General features: G+C 54.5%; 1 protein-coding gene across 4 annotated transcripts in view; it reads left to right on the top strand.

Moving 5' to 3' along the window:
- The window catches only part of LOC144945120 (uncharacterized), a 31107-nt gene extending 6645 nt beyond the window's left edge, over positions 1 to 24462 (top strand). For 3 of the 4 annotated variants that reach the window (XM_078873392.1, XM_078873394.1, XM_078873391.1), the window contains exons 5-12: positions 12989 to 13034; positions 13892 to 14217; positions 16173 to 16268; positions 18229 to 18383; positions 18883 to 19019; positions 19737 to 19901; positions 20857 to 20945; positions 21476 to 24462. In XM_078873392.1, coding sequence (XP_078729518.1) covers positions 12989 to 13034; positions 13892 to 14217; positions 16173 to 16268; positions 18229 to 18383; positions 18883 to 19019; positions 19737 to 19901; positions 20857 to 20945; positions 21476 to 22006 — 1545 coding nt within the window. In that variant the 3' untranslated portion in view covers positions 22007 to 24462. The remainder of the gene's footprint in view (positions 1 to 12988; positions 13035 to 13891; positions 14218 to 16172; positions 16269 to 18228; positions 18384 to 18882; positions 19020 to 19736; positions 19902 to 20856; positions 20946 to 21475) is intronic. The other variant, XM_078873393.1, reaches the window with a different exon arrangement.
- Positions 24463 to 24665: the final 203 nt, after the last annotated feature.

The following is a 24665-nucleotide window of genomic DNA, read 5'->3' as shown; positions in this document are numbered from 1 at the left end:
ACTAGCTGGCCATAAGTAATAGTGGGCGGAGTCACTTGGACAGTGGGCGGAGCAACTTGGACAGTGGGCGGAGTTACTTGGACAGTGGGTGGAGCTGCTTGGACAGTGGGCGGAGTTACTTGGACAGTGGGTGGAGCTGCTTGGACAGTGGGCGGAGTCACTTGGACAGTGGGTGGAGTTACTTGGACAGTGGGTGGAGTCACTTGAACAGTGGGCGGAGTCACTTGGACAGTGGGCGGAGCTACTTGGACAGTGGGCGGAGTCACTTGAACAGTGGGCGGAGTCACTTGGACAGTGGGTGGAGTTACTTGGACAGTGGGCGGAGCTACTTGGACAGTGGGTGGAGTTACTTGGACAGTGGGCGGAGTCACTTGAACAGTGGGCGGAGTCACTTGAACAGTGGGCGGAGTCACTTGGACAGTGGGCGGAGCTACTTGGACAGTGGGCGGAGCTACTTGGACAGTGGGCGGAGTCACTTGGACAGTGGGTGGAGTTACTTGGACAGTGGGCGGAGTTACTTGAACAGTGGGCGGAGTCACTTGGACAGTGGGTGGAGTTACTTGGACAGTGGGCGGAGTTACTTCAACAGTGGGCGGAGGGACTTGGACAGTGGGTGGAGTTACTTGGACAGTGGGCGGAGTTACTTGGACAGTGGGCGGAGTTACTTGAACAGTGGGCGGAGTCACTTGGACAGTGGGTGGAGTTACTTGGACAGTGGGTGGAGCTACTTGAACAGTGGGTGGAGTTACTTGGACAGTGGGTGGAGTTACTTGGACAGTGGGTGGAGCTACTTGGACAGTGGGTGGAGTCACTTGGACAGTGGGCGGAGTCACTTGGACAGTGGGCGGAGCTACTTGGACAGTGGGCGGAGTCACTTGGACAGTGGGTGGGGTCACTTAGACAGTGGGCGAAGTTACTTGGACAGTGGGCGGAGTTACTTGGACAGTGGGTGGAGTTACTTGGACAGTGGGCGAAGTTACTTGGACAGTGGGCGGAGTTACTTGGACAGTGGGCGGAGTCACTTGGACAGTGGGTGGGGTCACTTAGACAGTGGGCGAAGTTACTTGGACAGTGGGCGGAGTTACTTGGACAGTGGGCGGAGTTACTTGGACAGTGGGCGGAGCTACTTGGACAGTGGGCGGAGTCACTTGGACAGTGGGTGGAGTTACTTGGACAGTGGGTGGAGTTACTTGGACAGTGGGCGGAGTTACTTGGACAGTGGGCGGAGCTACTTGGACAGTGGGTGGAGTTACTTGGACAGTGGGCGGAGTTACTTGGACAGTGGGCGGAGCTACTTGGACAGTGGGTGGAGTTACTTGGACAGTGGGTGGAGTTACTTGGACAGTGGGCGGAGCTACTTGGACAGTGGGCGGAGTTACATGAACAGTGGGTGGAGTTACTTGGACAGTGGGCGGAGTCACTTGAACAGTGGGCGGAGTCACTTGAACAGTGGGCGGAGTCACTTGGACAGTGGGCGGAGTTACTTGAACAGTGGGCGGAGTCACTTGGACAGTGGGCGGAGTCACTTGGACAGTGGGTGGAGTTACTTGGACAGTGGGCGGAGTCACTTGGACAGTGGGCGGAGTCACTTGGACAGTGGGCGGAGTTACATGAACAGTGGGTGGAGCTACTTGAACAGTGGGTGGAGTCACTTGAACAGTGGGTGGAGCTACTTGAACAGTGGGTGGAGCTACTTGAACAGTGGGCGGAGTTACTTGAACAGTGGGTGGAGCTACTTGAACAGTGGGCGGAGTTACTTGGACAGTGGGCGGAGTTACTTGGACAGTGGGCGGAGTCACTTGAACAGTGGGTGGAGCTACTTGAACAGTGGGCGGAGTTACTTGGACATTGGGCGGAGTCACTTGGACAGTGGGTGGAGCTACTTGAACAGTGGGCGGAGTTACTTGAACAGTGGGTGGAGCTACTTGAACAGTGGGTGGAGCTACTTGAACAGTGGGTGGAGTTACTTGGACAGTGGGCGGAGTTACTTGAACAGTGGGTGGAGCTACATGAACAGTGGGCGGAGTTACTTGGACAGTGGGCGGAGTCACTTGAACAGTGGGTGGAGCTACTTGAACAGTGGGTGGAGTTACTTGAACAGTGGGTGGAGTCACTTGAACAGTGGGTGGAGCTACTTGAACAGTGGGTGGAGTTACTTGGACAGTGGGTGGAGTCACTTGAACAGTGGGTGGAGTTACTTGGACAGTGGGTGGAGTTACTTGAACAGTGGGTGGAGCTACTTGAACAGTGGGCGGAGTTACTTGGACAGTGGGTGGAGTTACTTGGACAGTGGGCGGAGTCACTTGAACAGTGGGTGGAGCTACTTGAACAGTGGGTGGAGTTACTTGGACAGTGGGTGGAGTCACTTGAACAGTGGGTGGAGTTACTTGAACAGTGGGCGGAGTCACTTGAACAGTGGGTGGAGCTACTTGAACAGTGGGTGGAGTTACTTGGACAGTGGGTGGAGTCACTTGAACAGTGGGTGGAGTTACTTGGACAGTGGGTGGAGTTACTTGGACAGTGGGTGGAGCTACTTGAACAGTGGGCGGAGTTACTTGGACAGTGGGTGGAGTTTCTTGGACAGTGGGTGGAGCTACTTGGACAGTGGGCGGAGTCACTTGAACAGTGGGTGGAGTTACTTGAACAGTGGGCGGAGTTACTTGGACAGTGGGTGGAGTCACTTGAACAGTGGGTGGAGTTACTTGAACAGTGGGCGGAGTTACTTGAACAGTGGGCGGAGTTACTTGGACAGTGGGTGGAGTCACTTGAACAGTGGGTGGAGTTACTTGGACAGTGGGTGGAGTTACTTGGACAGTGGGTGGAGCTACTTGAACAGTGGGCGGAGTTACTTGGACAGTGGGTGGAGTTACTTGGACAGTGGGTGGAGTTACTTGAACAGTGGGCGGAGTTACTTGGACAGTGGGTGGAGTCACTTGAACAGTGGGTGGAGTTACTTGGACAGTGGGTGGAGTTACTTGGACAGTGGGTGGAGCTACTTGAACAGTGGGCGGAGTTACTTGGACAGTGGGTGGAGTTACTTGAACAGTGGGTGGAGCTACTTGGACAGTGGGCGGAGTCACTTGAACAGTGGGTGGAGTTACTTGGACAGTGGGTGGAGTTACTTGAACAGTGGGTGGAGCTACTTGGACAGTGGGTGGAGTTACTTGGACAGTGGGTGGAGCTACTTGAACAGTGGGCGGAGTTACTTGGACAGTGGGTGGAGTTACTTGGACAGTGGGTGGAGCTACTTGGACAGTGGGCGGAGTCACTTGAACAGTGGGTGGAGTTACTTGGACAGTGGGTGGAGTTACTTGGACAGTGGGTGGAGCTACTTGAACAGTGGGCCGAGTTACTTGGACAGTGGGCGGAGTCACTTGAACAGTGGGTGGAGCTACTTGAACAGTGGGTGGAGCTACTTGAACAGTGGGTGGAGTTACTTGGACAGTGGGTGGAGTCACTTGAACAGTGGGCGGAGCTACTTGAACAGTGGGCGGAGTCACTTGGACAGTGGGTGGAGTTACTTGGACAGTGGGCGAAGTTACTTGAACAGTGGGTGGAGTTACTTGAACAGTGGGCGGAGGGACTTGGACAGTGGGTGGAGTTACTTGAACAGTGGGCGGAGTTACTTGGACAGTGGGCGGAGTTACTTGGACAGTGGGTGGAGTTACTTGGACAGTGGGTGGAGTTACTTGGACAGTGGGTGGAGTTACTTGGACAGGGGGTGGAGTTACTTGGACAGGGGGTGGAGTTACTTGGACAGTGGGTGGAGTCACTTGAACAGTGGGTGGAGTTACTTGAACAGTGGGCGGAGTTACTTGGACAGTGGGTGGAGTTACTTGGACAGTGGGTGGAGTTACTTGGACAGGGGGTGGAGTTACTTGGACAGGGGGTGGAGTTACTTGGACAGGGGGTGGAGTTACTTGGACAGTGGGTGGAGTCACTTGAACAGTGGGTGGAGTTACTTGAACAGTGGGTGGAGTTACTTGGACAGTGGGCGGAGCTACTTGAACAGTGGGTGGAGTTACTTGGACAGTGGGTGGAGTTACTTGGACAGGGGGTGGAGTTACTTGGACAGTGGGCGGAGTTACTTGGACAGGGGGTGGAGTTACTTGAACAGTGGGCGGAGTTACTTGGACAGGGGGTGGAGTTACTTGAACAGTGGGTGGAGTTACTTGAACAGTGGGTGGAGTTACTTGGACAGGGGGTGGAGTTACTTGGACAGGGGGTGGAGTTACTTGGACAGGGGGTGGAGTTACTTGGACAGGGGGTGGAGTTACTTGGACAGGGGGTGGAGTTACTTGGACAGTGGGTGGAGTCACTTGAACAGTGGGTGGAGTTACTTGAACAGTGGGCGGAGTTACTTGGACAGTGGGTGGAGTTACTTGGACAGTGGGTGGAGTTACTTGGACAGGGGGTGGAGTTACTTGGACAGGGGGTGGAGTTACTTGGACAGGGGGTGGAGTTACTTGGACAGGGGGTGGAGTTACTTGGACAGTGGGTGGAGTCACTTGAACAGTGGGTGGAGTTACTTGAACAGTGGGCGGAGTTACTTGGACAGTGGGTGGAGTTACTTGGACAGTGGGTGGAGTTACTTGGACAGGGGGTGGAGTTACTTGGACAGTGGGCGGAGCTACTTGAACAGTGGGTGGAGTTACTTGGACAGTGGGTGGAGTTACTTGGACAGTGGGCGGAGCTACTTGAACAGTGGGCGGAGTTACTTGGACAGTGGGTGGAGTTACTTGGACAGTGGGCGGAGCTACTTGAACAGTGGGTGGAGTTACTTGGACAGTGGGTGGAGTTACTTGGACAGTGGGCGGAGCTACTTGAAGAGTGGGCGGAGTTACTTGGACAGTGGGTGGAGTTACTTGGACAGTGGGCGGAGCTACTTGGACAGTGGGTGGAGTTACTTGGACAGTGGGTGGAGTTACTTGGACAGGGGGTGGAGTTACTTGGACAGTGGGTGGAGTTACTTGAACAGTGGGTGGAGTTACTTGGACAGTGGGTGGAGTTACTTGAACAGTGGGCGGAGCTACTTGAACAGTGGGTGGAGTTACTTGGACAGTGGGTGGAGTTACTTGGACAGGGGGTGGAGTTACTTGGACAGTGGGTGGAGCTACTTGGACAGTGGGCGGAGTCACTTGGACAGTGGGCGGAGTCACTTGGACAGTGGGCGGAGCTACTTGAACAGTGGGTGGAGTTACTTGGACAGTGGGTGGAGTTACTTGGACAGGGGGTGGAGTTACTTAGACAGTGGGCGGAGCTACTTGGACAGTGGGCGGAGTCACTTGGACAGTGGGTGGAGTTACTTGGACAGTGGGCGGAGTCACTTGGACAGTGGGTGGGGTCACTTAGTGGGCGGAGTTACTTGGACAGTGGGCGGAGTCACTTGGACAGTGGTTGGGGTCACTTAGACAGTGGGCGGAGCTACTTGGACAGTGGGCGGAGTCACTTGGACAGTGGGCGGAGTCACTTGGACAGTGGGTGGAGTTACTTGGACAGTGGGCGGAGTCACTTGGACAGTGGGTGGAGTTACTTGGACAGTGGGCGGAGTCACTTGGACAGTGGGCGGAGCTACTTGGACAGTGGGTGGAGTTACTTGGACAGTGGGCGGAGTACTTGAACAGTGGGCGGAGTCACTTGGACAGTGGGCGGAGCTACTTGGACAGTGGGCGGAGTCACTTGGACAGTGCGCGGAGTCACTTGAACAGTGGGTGGAGTTACTTGGACAGTGGGCGGAGTTTCTTGGACAGTGGGTGGAGTTACTTGAACAGTGGGCTGAGTCACTTGAACAGTGGGTGGAGCTACTTGAACAGTGGGCGGAGTTACTTGAACAGTGGGCGGAGTCACTTGGACAGTGGGTGGAGCTACTTGAACAGTGGGCGGAGTTACTTGAACAGTGGGTGGAGTTACTTGGACAGTGGGCGGAGTCACTTGGACAGTGGGCGGAGTTACTTGGACAGTGGGCGGAGTTACTTGGACAGTGGGCGGAGTTACTTGGACAGTGGGCGGAGCTACTTGGACAGTGGGCGGAGTCACTTGGACAGTGGGTGGAGATACTTGGACAGTGGGCGGAGTTACTTGAACAGTGGGCGGAGTCACTTGGACAGTGGGTGGAGCTACTTGAACAGTGGGCGGAGTCACTTGGACAGTGGGTGGAGCTACTTGAACAGTGGGCGGAGTCACTTGGACAGTGGGCGGAGTTACTTGAACAGTGGGCGGAGTCACTTGGACAGTGGGTGGAGTCACTTGAACAGTGGGCGGAGTCACTTGGACAGTGGGCGGAGGTACTTGGACAGTGGGCGGAGTCACTTGGACAGTGGGCGGAGTCACTTGGACAGTGGGTGGAGTTACTTGGACAGTGGGTGGAGTCACTTGGACAGTGGGCGGAGTCACTTGGACAGTGGGCGGAGTCACTTGGACAGTGGGCGGAGTTACTTGAACAGTGGGCGGAGTTACTTGAACAGTGGGCGGAGTCACTTGGACAGTGGGTGGAGTTACTTGGACAATGGGCGGAGCTACTTGGACAGTGGGCGGAGTCACTTGGACAGTGGGCGGAGTCACTTGGACAGTGGGCGGAGTCACTTGGACAGTGGGCGGAGTCACTTGGACAGTGGGTGGAGTCACTTGGACAGTGGGCGGAGCTACTTGGACAGTGGGTGGAGTTACTTGAACAGTGGGTGGAGTTACTTGAACAGTGGGTGGAGTCACTTGAACAGTGGGTGGAGCTACTTGAACAGTGGGTGGAGTTACTTGGACAGTGGGTGGAGTCACTTGAACAGTGGGTGGAGTTACTTGGACAGTGGGTGGAGTTACTTGGACAGTGGGTGGAGCTACTTGAACAGTGGGCGGAGTTACTTGGACAGTGGGTGGAGTTACTTGGACAGTGGGCGGAGTCACTTGAACAGTGGGTGGAGCTACTTGAACAGTGGGTGGAGTTACTTGGACAGTGGGTGGAGTCACTTGAACAGTGGGTGGAGTTACTTGAACAGTGGGCGGAGTCACTTGAACAGTGGGTGGAGCTACTTGAACAGTGGGTGGAGTTACTTGGACAGTGGGTGGAGTCACTTGAACAGTGGGTGGAGTTACTTGGACAGTGGGTGGAGTTACTTGGACAGTGGGTGGAGCTACTTGAACAGTGGGCGGAGTTACTTGGACAGTGGGTGGAGTTTCTTGGACAGTGGGTGGAGCTACTTGGACAGTGGGCGGAGTCACTTGAACAGTGGGTGGAGTTACTTGAACAGTGGGCGGAGTTACTTGGACAGTGGGTGGAGTCACTTGAACAGTGGGTGGAGTTACTTGAACAGTGGGCGGAGTTACTTGAACAGTGGGCGGAGTTACTTGGACAGTGGGTGGAGTCACTTGAACAGTGGGTGGAGTTACTTGGACAGTGGGTGGAGTTACTTGGACAGTGGGTGGAGCTACTTGAACAGTGGGCGGAGTTACTTGGACAGTGGGTGGAGTTACTTGAACAGTGGGTGGAGTTACTTGAACAGTGGGCGGAGTTACTTGGACAGTGGGTGGAGTCACTTGAACAGTGGGTGGAGTTACTTGGACAGTGGGTGGAGTTACTTGGACAGTGGGTGGAGCTACTTGAACAGTGGGCGGAGTTACTTGGACAGTGGGTGGAGTTACTTGAACAGTGGGTGGAGTTACTTGAACAGTGGGTGGAGCTACTTGGACAGTGGGCGGAGTCACTTGAACAGTGGGTGGAGTTACTTGGACAGTGGGTGGAGTTACTTGAACAGTGGGTGGAGCTACTTGGACAGTGGGTGGAGTTACTTGGACAGTGGGTGGAGCTACTTGAACAGTGGGTGGAGTTACTTGGACAGTGGGTGGAGTTACTTGGACAGTGGGTGGAGCTACTTGGACAGTGGGCGGAGTCACTTGAACAGTGGGTGGAGTTACTTGGACAGTGGGTGGAGTTACTTGGACAGTGGGTGGAGCTACTTGAACAGTGGGCGGAGTTACTTGGACAGTGGGCGGAGTCACTTGAACAGTGGGTGGAGCTACTTGAACAGTGGGTGGAGCTACTTGAACAGTGGGTGGAGTTACTTGGACAGTGGGTGGAGTCACTTGAACAGTGGGCGGAGTCACTTGAACAGTGGGCGGAGTCACTTGGACAGTGGGTGGAGTTACTTGGACAGTGGGCGAAGTTACTTGAACAGTGGGTGGAGTTACTTGAACAGTGGGCGGAGGGACTTGGACAGTGGGTGGAGTTACTTGAACAGTGGGCGGAGTTACTTGGACAGTGGGCGGAGTTACTTGGACAGTGGGTGGAGTTACTTGGACAGTGGGTGGAGTTACTTGGACAGTGGGTGGAGTTACTTGGACAGGGGGTGGAGTTACTTGGACAGGGGGTGGAGTTACTTGGACAGTGGGTGGAGTCACTTGAACAGTGGGTGGAGTTACTTGAACAGTGGGCGGAGTTACTTGGACAGTGGGTGGAGTTACTTGGACAGTGGGTGGAGTTACTTGGACAGTGGGCGGAGCTACTTGAACAGTGGGTGGAGTTACTTGGACAGTGGGTGGAGTTACTTGGACAGGGGGTGGAGTTACTTGGACAGTGGGCGGAGTTACTTGGACAGGGGGTGGAGTTACTTGAACAGTGGGCGGAGTTACTTGGACAGGGGGTGGAGTTACTTGAACAGTGGGTGGAGTTACTTGGACAGTGGGTGGAGTTACTTGGACAGTGGGTGGAGTTACTTGGACAGTGGGTGGAGTTACTTGAACAGTGGGCGGAGTTACTTGGACAGGGGGTGGAGTTACTTGAACAGTGGGTGGAGTTACTTGAACAGTGGGTGGAGTTACTTGGACAGGGGGTGGAGTTACTTGGACAGGGGGTGGAGTTACTTGGACAGGGGGTGGAGTTACTTGGACAGGGGGTGGAGTTACTTGGACAGGGGGTGGAGTTACTTGGACAGTGGGTGGAGTTACTTGGACAGTGGGTGGAGTTACTTGAACAGTGGGCGGAGTTACTTGGACAGTGGGTGGAGTTACTTGGACAGTGGGCGGAGTCACTTGGACAGTGGTTGGGGTCACTTAGACAGTGGGCGGAGCTACTTGGACAGTGGGCGGAGTCACTTGGACAGTGGGCGGAGTCACTTGGACAGTGGGTGGAGTTACTTGGACAGTGGGCGGAGTCACTTGGACAGTGGGTGGAGTTACTTGGACAGTGGGCGGAGTCACTTGGACAGTGGGCGGAGCTACTTGGACAGTGGGTGGAGTTACTTGGACAGTGGGCGGAGTACTTGAACAGTGGGCGGAGTCACTTGGACAGTGGGCGGAGCTACTTGGACAGTGGGCGGAGTCACTTGGACAGTGCGCGGAGTCACTTGAACAGTGGGTGGAGTTACTTGGACAGTGGGCAGAGTTTCTTGGACAGTGGGTGGAGTTACTTGAACAGTGGGCTGAGTCACTTGAACAGTGGGTGGAGTTACTTGAACAGTGGGCGGAGTCACTTGAACAGTGGGTGGAGTTACTTGAACAGTGGGTGGAGTTACTTGAACAGTGGGCTGAGTCACTTGAACAGTGGGTGGAGCTACTTGAACAGTGGGCGGAGTTACTTGAACAGTGGGCGGAGTCACTTGGACAGTGGGTGGAGCTACTTGGACAGTGGGCGGAGTCACTTGGACAGTGGGTGGGGTCACTTAGTGGGCGGAGTTACTTGGACAGTGGGCGGAGTCACTTGGACAGTGGTTGGGGTCACTTAGACAGTGGGCGGAGCTACTTGGACAGTGGGCGGAGTCACTTGGACAGTGGGCGGAGTCACTTGGACAGTGGGTGGAGTTACTTGGACAGTGGGCGGAGTCACTTGGACAGTGGGTGGAGTTACTTGGACAGTGGGCGGAGTCACTTGGACAGTGGGCGGAGCTACTTGGACAGTGGGTGGAGTTACTTGGACAGTGGGCGGAGTACTTGAACAGTGGGCGGAGTCACTTGGACAGTGGGCGGAGCTACTTGGACAGTGGGCGGAGTCACTTGGACAGTGCGCGGAGTCACTTGAACAGTGGGTGGAGTTACTTGGACAGTGGGCGGAGTTTCTTGGACAGTGGGTGGAGTTACTTGAACAGTGGGCTGAGTCACTTGAACAGTGGGTGGAGTTACTTGAACAGTGGGCGGAGTCACTTGAACAGTGGGCTGAGTCACTTGAACAGTGGGCGGAGTCACTTGGACAGTGGGTGGAGCTACTTGAACAGTGGGCGGAGTTACTTGAACAGTGGGTGGAGTTACTTGGACAGTGGGCGGAGTCACTTGGACAGTGGGCGGAGTTACTTGGACAGTGGGCGGAGTTACTTGGACAGTGGGCGGAGTTACTTGGACAGTGGGCGGAGCTACTTGGACAGTGGGCGGAGTCACTTGGACAGTGGGTGGAGTTACTTGGACAGTGGGCGGAGTTACTTGAACAGTGGGCGGAGTCACTTGGACAGTGGGTGGAGTTACTTGAACAGTGGGTGGAGTTACTTGAACAGTGGGCTGAGTCACTTGAACAGTGGGTGGAGCTACTTGAACAGTGGGCGGAGTTACTTGAACAGTGGGCGGAGTCACTTGGACAGTGGGTGGAGCTACTTGGACAGTGGGCGGAGTCACTTGGACAGTGGGTGGGGTCACTTAGTGGGCGGAGTTACTTGGACAGTGGGCGGAGTCACTTGGACAGTGGTTGGGGTCACTTAGACAGTGGGCGGAGCTACTTGGACAGTGGGCGGAGTCACTTGGACAGTGGGCGGAGTCACTTGCACAGTGGGTGGAGTTACTTGGACAGTGGGCGGAGTCACTTGGACAGTGGGTGGAGTTACTTGGACAGTGGGCGGAGTCACTTGGACAGTGGGCGGAGCTACTTGGACAGTGGGTGGAGTTACTTGGACAGTGGGCGGAGTACTTGAACAGTGGGCGGAGTCACTTGGACAGTGGGCGGAGCTACTTGGACAGTGGGCGGAGTCACTTGGACAGTGCGCGGAGTCACTTGAACAGTGGGTGGAGTTACTTGGACAGTGGGCGGAGTTTCTTGGACAGTGGGTGGAGTTACTTGAACAGTGGGCTGAGTCACTTGAACAGTGGGTGGAGTTACTTGAACAGTGGGCGGAGTCACTTGAACAGTGGGCTGAGTCACTTGAACAGTGGGTGGAGCTACTTGAACAGTGGGCGGAGTTACTTGAACAGTGGGCGGAGTCACTTGGACAGTGGGTGGAGCTACTTGAACAGTGGGCGGAGTTACTTGAACAGTGGGTGGAGTTACTTGGACAGTGGGCGGAGTCACTTGGACAGTGGGCGGAGTTACTTGGACAGTGGGCGGAGTTACTTGGACAGTGGGCGGAGTTACTTGGACAGTGGGCGGAGCTACTTGGACAGTGGGCGGAGTCACTTGGACAGTGGGTGGAGTTACTTGGACAGTGGGCGGAGTTACTTGAACAGTGGGCGGAGTCACTTGGACAGTGGGTGGAGCTACTTGAACAGTGGGCGGAGTCACTTGGACAGTGGGTGGAGCTACTTGAACAGTGGGCGGAGTCACTTGGACAGTGGGCGGAGTTACTTGAACAGTGGGCGGAGTCACTTGGACAGTGGGTGGAGTCACTTGAACAGTGGGCGGAGTCACTTGGACAGTGGGCGGAGCTACTTGGACAGTGGGCGGAGTCACTTGGACAGTGGGCGGAGTCACTTGGACAGTGGGTGGAGTTACTTGGACAGTGGGTGGAGTCACTTGGACAGTGGGCGGAGTCACTTGGACAGTGGGCGGAGTCACTTGGACAGTGGGCGGAGTCACTTGGACAGTGGGCGGAGTTACTTGAACAGTGGGCGGAGTTACTTGAACAGTGGGCGGAGTCACTTGGACAGTGGGTGGAGTTACTTGGACAGTGGGCGGAGTCACTTGGACAGTGGGCGGAGTCACTTGGACAGTGGGCGGAGTCACTTGGACAGTGGGCGGAGTCACTTGGACAGTGGGTGGAGTCACTTGGACAGTGGGCGGAGCTACTTGGACAGTGGGCGGAGCTACTTGGACAGTGGGCGGAGCTACTTGGACAGTGGGCGGAGCTACTTGGACAGTGGGCGGAGTCACTTGGACAGTGGGCAGAGTCACTTGGACAGTGGGTGGTGCTACTTGGACAGTGGGCGGAGCTACTTAGACAGTGGGCGGAGCCACTTGGACAGTGTGTGGTGCTACTTGGACAGTGGGTGGAGCTACTTGGACAGTGGGCGGAGCTACTTGGACAGTGGGCGGAGTCACTTGGACAGTGGGCGGAGCTACTTGGACAGTGGGTGGTGCTACTTGGACAGTGGGCGGAGTCACTTGACAGTGGGCGGAGCTACTTGGACAGTGGGTGGTGCTACTTGGACAGTGGGCGGAGCTACTTGGACAGTGGGCGGAGTCACTTGGACAGTGGGCGGAGCTACTTGGACAGTGGGCGGAGCTACTTGGACAGTGGGCGGAGCTACTTGGACAGTGGGCGGAGCCACTTGGACAGTGGGTGGTGCCACTTGGACAGTGGATGGTGCTACTTGAACAGTGGGTGGTGCTACTTGGACAGTGGGTGGTGCTACTTGGACAGTGGGTGGTGCTATTGGTTTAGTGGGCGTGGCTGTAAAAGTGGGCGGGGCTGATGAAGGGCAGTTGAGTTTAAGAAAAACGATGTGGCCTTTGCCAGAGAGAATAATGGTGAGAAAATTAAGTATTTAATTACGTGCAGAACTGCACACAATTCCAGTCACCGGGGTTTGATTCCCTGCTGTGGACAATATCGGTGGCAAGTGGGGGTGTGAACCTGTCCTGGACCTCTCCTAAGTTGACTGAGACATGAGTACCTGGTGCCGTTTATGAATGTCTAGTGAGACAAATGTGGCCAGACGTGATCCAAGGTCACGTTACCCATCATGTGCGTGTTTGCCTTAATGGATGCTCACTAACAGCACCTACCCCAACAGACTGTTAAAGGCGATATGGGGGATCTTTGTGTGTGTGCGCGTACATTGGTGTTGTTGTCTTGTTTTCCTGAAGCTGCCTGGACCCACAGCTCCAAATGTCTCCTTGCAGAATCCTCAAGGTACCAGCAACACAACCCTAGCTCTGAGCCTAACCTCACACTCGCACTGACACGAACTCTTCCTCTATCACTAGGACTGACACCAACACTAACTTGACACTGACCATAGTCCTGACATAAAACTAACACCAACAATCGTCTAACCTTTACACGCGCACTGACTCTAAAATACTGACACTCGTACGGATGATAACTCTGGCACTGATTATAACCCTCACCTTAAGCATAACCCCAACCCTAGCCATGCATGCCACTGACCTAACGCTAGCCTAAACCAAAGCTTGCAGCTAACATAACAACAAACTCTAGCTCTGAATCTACACCTCGACCAAACCCCTCCTGTTTGAATCCGATGCAAGTCACAGTTTGATGTCCATTCTTTCTGATAACTTCACTTGCAATCGTATTGGACACCTCTCCTTGTCTGTTTATATATCGGTGCGATGGTCATCATATATCTGTTTGATGTTTGCCATAACTTAATTTTGTAATTGTAGTTATGGTTAGTCTGCGGATAATCGACAGCAGGAGCCCACTTGCACTGCAGGGAATTTATTACTTTGACGTTTGTGCAATATTCTCGATGTTCTCACGTGACGCGGTTGTATTTGTGCCGGTTTCTATTTTGCTTCATTCCTGCACTTTATCTTTCTCATTCTGCTGTCGTCAATTTTGTTGACCCAGGTCACTAGCGCTCGCAAACGAGAAGCCACATTCTGCTCTCTCGAGATCCCCGTTTAAACAAAATAATCTTGAAACGTGAACCATCCCCCTAGCCTCACCCCTAGCCTATCCCTCACCCCCCCAACCGCCGCTGACCCCCGCCTCCTCTGCCTGCCCCGCGCGTCGCCTACTAGATCTGAGCGATGAAAACGATGGCGCCACGATGAACGTCGCTGCGGCTACGCCGGACGCGGACGGGGCAGCCGCCTTTGCGTTCGCCAACGGGTGCGGGGCCATGGTCGACACGGAGGCGGCCTTGGCGGCTTTTTCAGCGGCTTCGGCGGCGGTGGAAGCGCACGCGGCTGCGGCGGACGCGGGATGCAGGAAGAGGACGACTTCGCGGAAGAAGGCGGCGGAATCGGCAGCCGCCGCGGGAAGCAAACGGTCAAGCGGGCAGAGGCCCAGACGCCCCAGAGCGAGGACCCCTGGCGGCGAGGAGCCTGCCGTGGGGGAAGAAGAGGTGAGGCTTTCACGGGGGCCGGTCATCCACATGTCCTTGTGTGTGTCTCTCTGCGTGTTGGCCCATGTTTGTGTCTGCGTAGATGTCTCGGTGTAGTCTGTGTATTTCTCTGTGTGTCTATATCTCCGTGTGTGTGTATCTGTCTTTGTGTGTGTATCTCTCTGTGGTTGCTTGTTTATCTCTCTGTGTGTCTGTGTATCTGTGTGTTTGTGTGTATGACTGTGTCAGATGGAATGATGTGGTACGAGAGGATATGGAGCTCGGTTGACTTGCAAATAACTGGTACCACTGTGGAGGAGGTTACTGGGCAGGTAGAGGCAGATGCCCTCCAGAAAAAACGGAGGGCGGAGGAGCGACGCTCACAACAACGAGCGGAGCGCCAGGAGATTAAAACACAGCAAGCTGGCACAGTAGGGGGCACAGGTGGTGCATCGGCCAATGGTTTCAATCAGTCAACCCATGGCACCTGGGTCTGTCCCGTGCCCTCCTGGCAGCGGTCCTTGCACATAGTCTGGCACGAGGGCCATGGTGACGTCACCGCCACTTCGTGGCAAATGGCAGTTGGTGTTGTGTCTGTGTATCTCTCTGCCTCTGTGTGTCTGTGTATCTCTGTGTGCTTCCGTGTATTTATCTGTGTGTGTACCGTATTTTCCCGCATATAGCCCGCATACGCATGTAACCCGCAGACGCATATACCCCGCAAAAATTGCGTTTTGTGTAAAACAAATTTCAGATAGCCCGCACCTCCATATACCCTGCATGCATTCATATCTTTAATGTCGTTACCGCAGCTTAATTCCATCATTAATACAAAGTTTACATTTGTAATACATTCCACTATCAATTGTTAACATTAAAATCATAACGTGCACAAAGAAAACAAACTAACCGGAAAACAGTGAACTTAAAACAGTAAATAAGTAACAAAAGTAAATATCCAATAAATAAGTAACACATAACTGGTAGATAAGTACAGTTTTGTTTCAGACTGCTACCCCTGTACAGTTTCAGCACTGGTAGATTGCGCACTGCGCAGACAATAGCGGCACTCCGGCAACGCCATTGCCTCCTGGCAACAAAGCCATTGGAAGTTTGAAACAAAGCTCATGGTCGCGACTGTATAGTGCTCAGCCAATAGCAGCGGCCTAAGGGACTCCGCGACTGGTAGACGCTTGTTCAGGCCCTTCCCATTGTGCAATACATAGCCTCAGCTGAAACTTTCGCACCCCCCTACAGCCACTGAAAGTATTACGGTAAACAAAGTGCGCCCACTTCAAACATTGTCGTTTCATTGTACAAACAATTCGAAACATTTAAAACGTAATAACATGTGCAATTTTAGTGTGAGTGGTTTATGCAGCAGTGCTTTAGTAAAAGGTAAGTGTTGCATAGTGGATAGTCCTACCATGAAAAAACTTAACGAGTTATGACATGTCACACGTGTAAAATATTTTTGGGATAGCCCGCACCTCCATATACCCCGCAGGGTCTTGTTTTGTTTGTAAAAAGTGGTATACCCCGCGGGTTATATGCGGGAAAATACGGTATCTGTGTCTGTGTATCTCTGTGTGTGTCTGTGTATCTCTTTGTGCATCTGTGTATCTCTTTGTGTGTGTGTATCTCTTTGTGCGTCTGTGTATCTCTCTGTGTGTGTGTATCTCTCTGAGTGTCTGTGTATCTCTGTGTATCTGTCTGCCAGTTCAGTCTACCCCTCTTCCCCCTCCCTACCCCCCCCCCCATCGCCTTCACCCACTCAGCCACGTAAATGGGTCCCCCACAGTGAGCCGATCATGAGCCGCGTACGGCACGTAACGATCTGTCGTTAAACTGCTTCGACTGTGAACGCGCCGGGGCTGGCCGCGTGGTGCTCGGCGGTGTGGGGGCGGCAGCGCTTGTCCCATGAGTGATCCCCCCCACCCCATCCCCACCCCCCTCCGCCCCCCCCTTTGCGACAGAAGTGGCCAAAGTCGGACCCCAGCGGCGCCGAAGAGACCGCGTGGCCTCCCGTGGCCTCCTCGCCCCCCGGCAAGGCCGAAGAGAAACGGCATCAGGTGATGAAAGGGGGGTGGGTGGGGAGGTATCGGAGGTTTTTTTTGCGTTGGGCTGTTGGAGGAAACCCGCTGGGGATCACCTGGAGGGGAAAGCCGTTGCTGAACAGGGGGAGAGCGTACCAACTCCACACGGAGAAACGCGGCCCTTGAGTCAGCAATCGAACCCAGGCCCTTTCAGCTGCGAGGCACGACTGAGTCGCAGACGTTGTATTGGGAGCAACACGTTTTATTAAACTCTTAGCACAACATACTCCAGGCTATTAACACAACACACTCCAGGCTATTAACACAACATACTCCAGGCTATTGACACAACGTATTCTCGTGGTGGTGACCACCCAACTCACCACGCTACGGCGGAACTAGACACGGTTCCACCATCCCAGTCCGGACCACAAGCTGGGTCCTGGACCACGTGGCTGGAGGCTTCTTCAAGCTTGACGTGGATCTCCTGCCTCTCCAACAGTAAGAACCCCGAGCCCCTCACAGGGCCCCCCCCCTTATATGGGATCGGGCGGGGGCTGGCTCCGCCTCTCGCCCCGCCCACCTTCTCAATCTCTCTCGCTCCCTTGCCCGAAGGCTCTCGAGAGTTCTTCTCGGACCATGTGACCACCCATTGACCCCCTCCACCGGTGGCCCCCCTCCAGTATCATCCGGTAACATGTCCCCAGGTCAGCCAAAGTATCGTGCCCCCAATGTAATCCCAGCTGGCTGACGCTCTCTCAACGGGCGCCCGCACCGCACGCTGTGCGTGGTGCCACCACGCTGAACCAGCGTTCACCCAAGCCCCAACTAGGGCTGGTACTACACCCCGTGTCCGAGGTGTACACACAGCAGTATACATCCCGCCGTGGCCTCGCAGGCCGGCACCACACAGTGACATTCCCAGTCACTACAGTTGCGCGAGGAGGGTCGAGGTATGGGAATTATATGAGGAGGAACGGAGGAACGGGGGAGCAGAGTGGTCTGGAGAGATGAGGATCGGGAGGGAGAGGCGACGTCGGGGCCTCGACGCTGCTGCGTGGAGGAGGGGGCGGCGTTTGTCTTCACAGTGGGCGGGGAGAGGCGGGAGGGATTCGGAGTGGTGGTGGGCGCACACAAGTAGCACGATTCATGGGAGGCCCGGGTCGATGTTGGTTGTATATTTGGCACCTCAGCGGGGGTTTATATGAACCATCGCCAAGCTATATGAGCGGGCGAGAGTGCGGTGGTGAGGGATGGGACTGCATGGTCAGGGAACGCCTTCTTGTGTGCTTTGAGCGAACGCTTTCTACACGAGGTCTTGTGCTGCCCCCCAGTGTCTTGCAGTCAGCATGTGCTGCACACGCTCATAAGCATGCGCGCGTACGTGAAGTATCCGTGTCGTGCGCTACTCGAACACTTAAATACACGCACACATGCATTAGCAAAGATCACCCATATAGCCTTAACAGACTCGGGAACAAGTGATGTTAGCGTGCACCGATGAAGGCCGGCACGGCACACGAGGGGGTGGGTGGCCAACACCACGCCAAGGCGATGCACGTAGCAGAGCATGTATAGCTCGTGGTGAGACTGGGCCTTAAAGAAGGCCCTATCTGGTGTCGGCCAATCAGTTTCAAAGACAATGCGTGTATAATTATCAGAGCATGTTTGTTTGCATGTTCACAAGTACTGTGTGGTTAATACAGACATGATTCCTTGCAAAAGGTTCCTATTTGGTGTTTGAATATCTTAACACCTATTGTATTATTTTTCAAACGTCTTATGAATTTTTGTGTTTAGTGTCCTTCCCCCGCACCTCCGATTACAGCACGGTTGGCTACGTACGGTGCGAAAGAAGTTCAACACACACACGTGCGCACACACACTCACCACCTCGCGTGCTCTTACCAGTCTTCGTAGGCGCCCGCGTAACAGCACTTGACCCAACGGTCTGTTCAAGGCTACACGGGGGATCCTTTCGTCTTGTGTGCGCCAGTGCACCGAGTGCAGCAAGAGCTACGCGAGCCAGAGGCAGCTGGAGATGCACAAGTCGTTGAAGCACCGGAACGAGGGGCTGTGCATGTGCGACATGTGCGGCGTGACGCTGGGCACCCGGCAGGGTCTCCACATGCACATCAAGACCCAGCACAAGTGAGCGGCGTGCTCTTGGTGGCGTGTGCGTCTGTCGGGTCATCTCGGGCAGGTAACCCACAACACCTGGACCTGTTCCCGTGACCTCGTGCCAGCAGCAAACGGGCACGGCTCGGGCTGGAGAACAGGTGGGCTGATGCGGTGCAGGGGGAGGAGGTGGAGCCGAGTGGACTGGACGACGACCGGTACCAGCAGTGTTGAGATCGGCCTTTGTGGAGGAGGCTGCTACTGGGCAGTTGGAGGCAGTCCCGTGACCTCCTATCGGCGAGCCTTCGACACTCGCCACAAAGTGCACATAGCCTGGCACACGTACTATGGTGATGTGTCCCCGTCATTTGGTGGCGAATGGCGGCCATTATTATTGTATGTACACCTATGAGTGTCTACCTGCGTGTGTGTATCTCTGTGTGTATCTGTGTGTGTGTGTATCTCTGTGTGTATCTCTGTGTGTGTGTGTATCTCTGTGTGTATTGTGTACGCGTGTGTTGTACCCCAACAGGGACGAGCGCACATTTGTGTGCGAGTTCTGCGGGCAGCGCTACGGGCAGCGCACGGGGCTCATGATTCACCGGCGCAAGCACACGGGGGAGCGCCCCTTCTCCTGCTCCATCTGTGGCAAGGACTTTATGTCACGTGGTACGTGCAGGTCTTTAAATAGACCAGTACCGGCCCTCTACCAGCCCAGTATCTGCCCACTTCCAGCACAGTATCGGCCGTCTTCCACTCGAGTACCGGCTTTCTACTGGCTCCGTACTAACCCAGGAGCAGTCATTACCCATGTCTTGATTGTTCAATGTAAATGTGCCTTATTATTGAGGGTCTACTGCGTTTTATCTTGGTGTGGTTTGGGATTATTTAGTTGTTTTTGCTGCCTTGCTCTACCTTGATAAATCTGACGTATTGAATGATTTTACCATTCATATTTAGTTAATTGCCCGCCATTTTCTCTGTTTCGTGCTCCTTTCGTCGTGTTTTTGTTGCCCTGTACGGGGACATTTGTGATAAAAGAGCTTCATAGCTCATCGGATTCCTCTTTAAGTCTAAAAATTATCAAAGATTCTGATACCGGCCCGGTATCAGCCAAGTGATGGCCCTGTCGTTGCCATGAACCGCACCACCGATTAGCCCTGCACCTCCGATGAGTACGGTTGGCTACGAAAGAAGTTCAATGTACAAAACGTACACACAAACCAGCGCACTACCAACCCTGTTCCGGTGATTTCCTGGCCCAATACAATACCAAACAATCACCGAGCTCCTATCCTCCTCCCAATCCCGCTCCTCTCCCTCCTCCCCGCACTCCCCGTTCCCTCCACGACCCCCCCCCCCCCAACCCCCCGTTGCCGCGTGCAGGAACGATGGCGAAGCACGAGCGCACGCACACGGGCGAGCGCCCGGTCCCGTGTGAGCGCTGCGGCCGAGGCTTCGCTGACCGCGGCTCGCTTGTGCGTCACATGCAGAGCGTGCACTCGGACGGGCCGCTGCTCTCCTGCACACTCTGCTTCAAGCCCTTCAAGTGTACGCACCCCACCGCCCTCACCCACCAGCTCTGCACTCCCTCCCCACCCCCTCCTCACCCCCTCCCCACCCCCTCCTCACCTCCTCCTCACCCCCTCCTCACCCACCCGCCACGGCACACCACATCCAGTTGTAAATGTGCTTCCCCATTGTCGGATTAATCTGAACTCGTTCCTTACTCCTGTGTTAAGGAACGAGTTCCCCACCTCCGTACCAAATCTATGAATACTTCTCAGGACTTTGAGAGATAGCAGCGGCTTGGGGAGGCCTTCACCCAGCAGTGGATCATGGCTGATGACGTTGAGACTTGCCTGCTTAAAGGACAGTCCACCAGCCAGGTCGTGGTGATGGTGGTGGTAATGATACTGTGAGAAGCTATGAGTATGGTGCCACAAGTTTGGATGTCAACTTCACTTGTGTGTTTCTCTCTCTCCTCCGCTCTCCATTCTCTCCTTTGAGTTATCACTCTTCACACTCTCCCCTCTTTCTCTCCTGTCCTCTGAACTGTCCGCTCCCTCTGCACCCTCTCTCTCCATTCTCCTATATCTCCTATCCACCCCCCTCTCTCTCCACTCCACTCACCACTTTTCCCACTCTCTTTCCCATCTCTCTCCCTCATTTTTTATTTCTCTTCTCTCACCCTCCCCCCCCCCTTCTCTCGTCCCTCTTGTATTTCCTCTCTCCCCGTTTACATTCTGTTTTGTCTCTTTCGTCTCTCTCTCAAGTCTCTCCACACTCTCTCTCCCATCTTCCCCCTCTCTTCAATCTCCTCTCGCATGTCTCTCCCCTATCTCCCCCCCACCTCCTTTTCCCCTTCTCTCCTCTCTCTGCCCTTTCCATCTTTCATCTCCCTTCTGTCTTTCACTCTCATCTCCCTCCACTCTCTCTCTCATCTCCCTCCACTCTCTTTCCCTGCCCCTTCTCTCCCCACCTGTTGCGTCTCTCCATGCGTCAGCGAGCGACCAGCTGCGTGCTCACCTCCGCCGGCACACGGGGCAGCGCAAGTTCAACTGCTCTCTGTGCGAATACAAGTTCACTCGTCAGGTGTGGGGGGGGGGCGGGGGTGGGTGTGTGCGAGGGGGGGGCGATGATGAGGGGGGTAACAATGTCACAGCCATCTTCATCGTCACTTCGCGATTGGCATCATCGTCATCACCATCGTCAGTAGTCTCGCCACTAACGTTGCCATCGGAAACATCGTTATCGGCAGTAGCATCATCATCATCAGCTTCGTCAGTGTAATCAATATTCTCGTCGGCTTCATTGGCATCACTGTTGTTGTCACCATCATCTTCGTTAGCATCATTATCTTCAGCTTCATCATCACCATTGTTGCTATTACCATTGCCATCATCGTTAGATTCAACATCAATCAGGAGCGCCACGGTGTTGTCCCGTCATCAATCCCTGCCCCGTCAACAATCCCTGTCAACATCAATCCCTGCCCCGTCAACAGTCCCTGTCAACAACAATTCTTACCCTGTCAACAATCCCTGTCCTGTCCACTCGCCGCGGTGTCAGCTGATGAACACATTTTCACAGCCCTGTCTTCCCCGTCTTCTCCCCCGCACCAGGCCCACCTGCGGCGGCACATGGAGGTCCACGGCCGTGTCACCGACTACTGCCCTCAGTTGCGGCGGCTGCGCACCACCGCTGCCGGTGACCAGGAGAACGCCGCCACCGCCGACTCCTTGCAGCAGCAGCAGTTGCAGCTCCAGCTGCAGCAGCATCTCCCGCCCGGCACGGCGCTCACCGTCCCCGTCGCCGGGCAGCCGTCGCTGCTGACCTACACCATCACTCCGTCTGCACTGAGTGCCAGCCAGAGCCTGGCGCTCGCCGTGGACCTGCTCAACGACGTGAGCGGCGAGGGTGGCGAGGTGGCCGTGGAGGAGGTGGAGGAGATGGGCCATGAGCAGCACGAGCACGAGCAGCAGCTGCTTCAGCTGCAGCAGCAGTTTCAGCAGCACCAGCAGCAGCAGGAGGAGGAGGAGCAGCAGGTGGCGGACGTGGCGACTGTGGCCGGTGGGGAAGACCCGGGAGTGGCGCTGCTGCTTAAGCTGGCCGAGCAGAACCCGGGGGACGTGTTCGTGCTGATGCAGTCGTGAGCCGCGATGACGGATGTGGGCGGGGTGGGTGACGACTGGGGGAGAGGTGTAGCCCTGCGTTATCGTCTGTATCGTCAGCATCGCCATCATCGTCGTCGCCTTCATCATCACCGCCATCATCATCACCGCCATCATCACCGCCACCATCATTGTCACCATCATCATCAACGTCGTCAATGCCACCAGCCACTTGATCGGTGGCAGCGAGTGACGTGTCGGCGTTGAGGGAGCGTGCTTTGGAAAAAAGCGCTCTCGCTAGAAACTGAAACACTGGTGGGGTTGGGGGCTGCTGTGGCTCATCACAGATTGACCCGGAGTAATTTCATCACTGGACTCCTACCCCGCCCCCCCCTCCCCCCCGATATGACGATGTCCTCCTGATGAGTATGTTGGGGGTAATGAGGCGCAGCCCCGCAATCGCTTGATCTCGTCACCCTGCTGGGAGAAGGGGCTTCCCCACCAGAGGGCGTTCTAGGGACACGAGCGATATGTTAACAAATGAGAGGGGGGTGGGGGGAGCGAGGGGCCCCCCATTCGGTCCATCCGGCTGCTTTGTCGGTAGCAGATGTGTTTGGGGAACCTCACCCGGGCCAGTGCTTGAGGAGTTTCGGTGAATTCGCTTCCACGACGCGTTTATTGCAGGCCTGTCCCGGACTGCCCCACCACTATTACAGAGGAGGGTGTATTGGGCCTCCTCTTCCACACTCGCCAGACTCCTTGGAATAGGTAGAAGTACCCACATTTTACGCCACCGCCACACGGACCCATGCGTCGGCAAACTGCTGGGTGAGCAGAGGCAGTGGCGGTTGGGTGGGATTAAAAAAACTTGGCAATTGTTTCGACTGCCGCCCCGGGAGATCAAATGGAATCGGCGACCTCTGTATTGCGAGTCCAGCGTGCTCATCAACGTAACTAACCCCATGCTGTTGTCATCGTCTGGGTTGTCATTATCTTCATCACCATTATTTACATCATCATCATCACCACCATAAATTACTGTCACCAGCACCGCCACCGTCGTCAACAGTTTAATCATTGTCACTATCATTGCCGCCCATTAAAATGTTTTCACGATCGTCATTCTGATCATAATCATCGTCGTGTCAACATTATCACCGCCATTGTCCACATCATTGTCATCTTTGCGCATGGGGGGGTCTGACTTGCCCGGGTGTCAAATGCTGACTTCCTGGGTCCTGTCCGATGATACTGGACGTGGCTTCAATTGAAACGTCGTGTGTCTGATCGGTGAGTGAGCTGAGACAATCGTAATCGGTGTGGCGTTAAAAATTCTCCCACTATAGGGGACAACTTCATTTGTTTGGCCTTCGGGTGGTGGAGGGACTTGACGACACATTTGCCAGATCCTTTACGTGGTCTAACCCCAAAAATCAAATGTGAACAATTATTATTTTTTCGAGCATTTAAGGTTTTATTCGTTACCAGTTTGTACCGGCCCCTGTTCTATTAATATTTATTGCTATTTTCAATTGTACTTGGCAAAATCTTGTCACGAGATTGGAAGCAATATCTATTGGAGACTTTAATGGATCAAGTTTCGCAAGTAAACGTTTCTTTAACTGGGTGAGATCTCAGGGGGCCAGGATGAGCCTCATTCGCAAGGCTGACCCGGGACGTGGTAGCGACGATTGCTGATGTGCGTACAATTTGCGAGCCATTTTCGAATTTGGTAAATTTGGACTCTGCACAGGCACACAACAAACGTCATCCTCCTCTCGCGTCCACTGTGAAGCACGCGCCGCCGAGTATCTTTGTCCTTGTCGTCGTCGTGCTCTTCGACGGCGCGGGGTGTCCTTACGGTTAGTACACAACCGTAGTAGTAACCGGGGGCGACCGCTGGATTCGAGCCGTGGACCTCTGCAACAAGCGACAAATGCACAACCCCCGTGGCCACGCGTCTGTGCGCGAGCCGTCTCACCATCAGACAACTCAGCAAGGAAGCTGGACATCGACTGCTAGAGAATGGCCTGCCGAACGTGGGATGGTATTTATTTTGTTTTTGTTGTTCCGATGGCTTTCTACTTCAACGCCGTGCCATGATGATATGAACTCTGCGTTCAATCCCACCGGGCATCGCGATTTGCAATCCGTTGCGCGTCCCGCTCCGCCAGCCAATCGGCTGCCAGGACAACGACCCTGACCCAACGTGGATGCCGCCGTTGCACAACGCCGAGTCTCCTGCAGGGCTGAAGTTGGATATTTACGTTATTAATGCTGACGAATGTTTGATAAAGTGATGCGAGTGTGATCTTTGCACGCATTTATTTTTGCGAACGTGTTGAGAGTGCGTGTAGGTAATTGTTTGAGTGCGTTTGCCTTGCTTGGCGATGTTAATGTTTCTGAGAAAGTGTAATTTATTCGCGTGCGCATGTGAAGCGTGTGCCATGCCGGCCTTAATAATTGCTTGCTTAACAGTATTAAAAAAGGATTTCTGATTTCGTCTATTTGTGAACAGTGGGTTTCAGTGTGTGGGAGAGTATTTGTACGCGATTTGGGTACGCGTGTGTCTGCGTGTTGGGTATCGATGTAGGTATTTTTTTACGGCTCGAGAAATGCTTTTAATAAGTAATATTTAAAAATACGTTTTTAAAAACACGCTTTAATGAAATGTACCGTACTCTTAATGGCAGAACTCCAC

Source organism: Lampetra fluviatilis, chromosome 36 (assembly GCF_964198595.1).
Source record: "Lampetra fluviatilis chromosome 36, kcLamFluv1.1, whole genome shotgun sequence".
In the NCBI taxonomy this organism is placed as follows: Eukaryota; Metazoa; Chordata; class Hyperoartia; order Petromyzontiformes; family Petromyzontidae; genus Lampetra; species Lampetra fluviatilis.
Note: the sequence above shows the minus strand (reverse complement) of the source record. Positions and strands in the feature narration are given on the sequence as shown.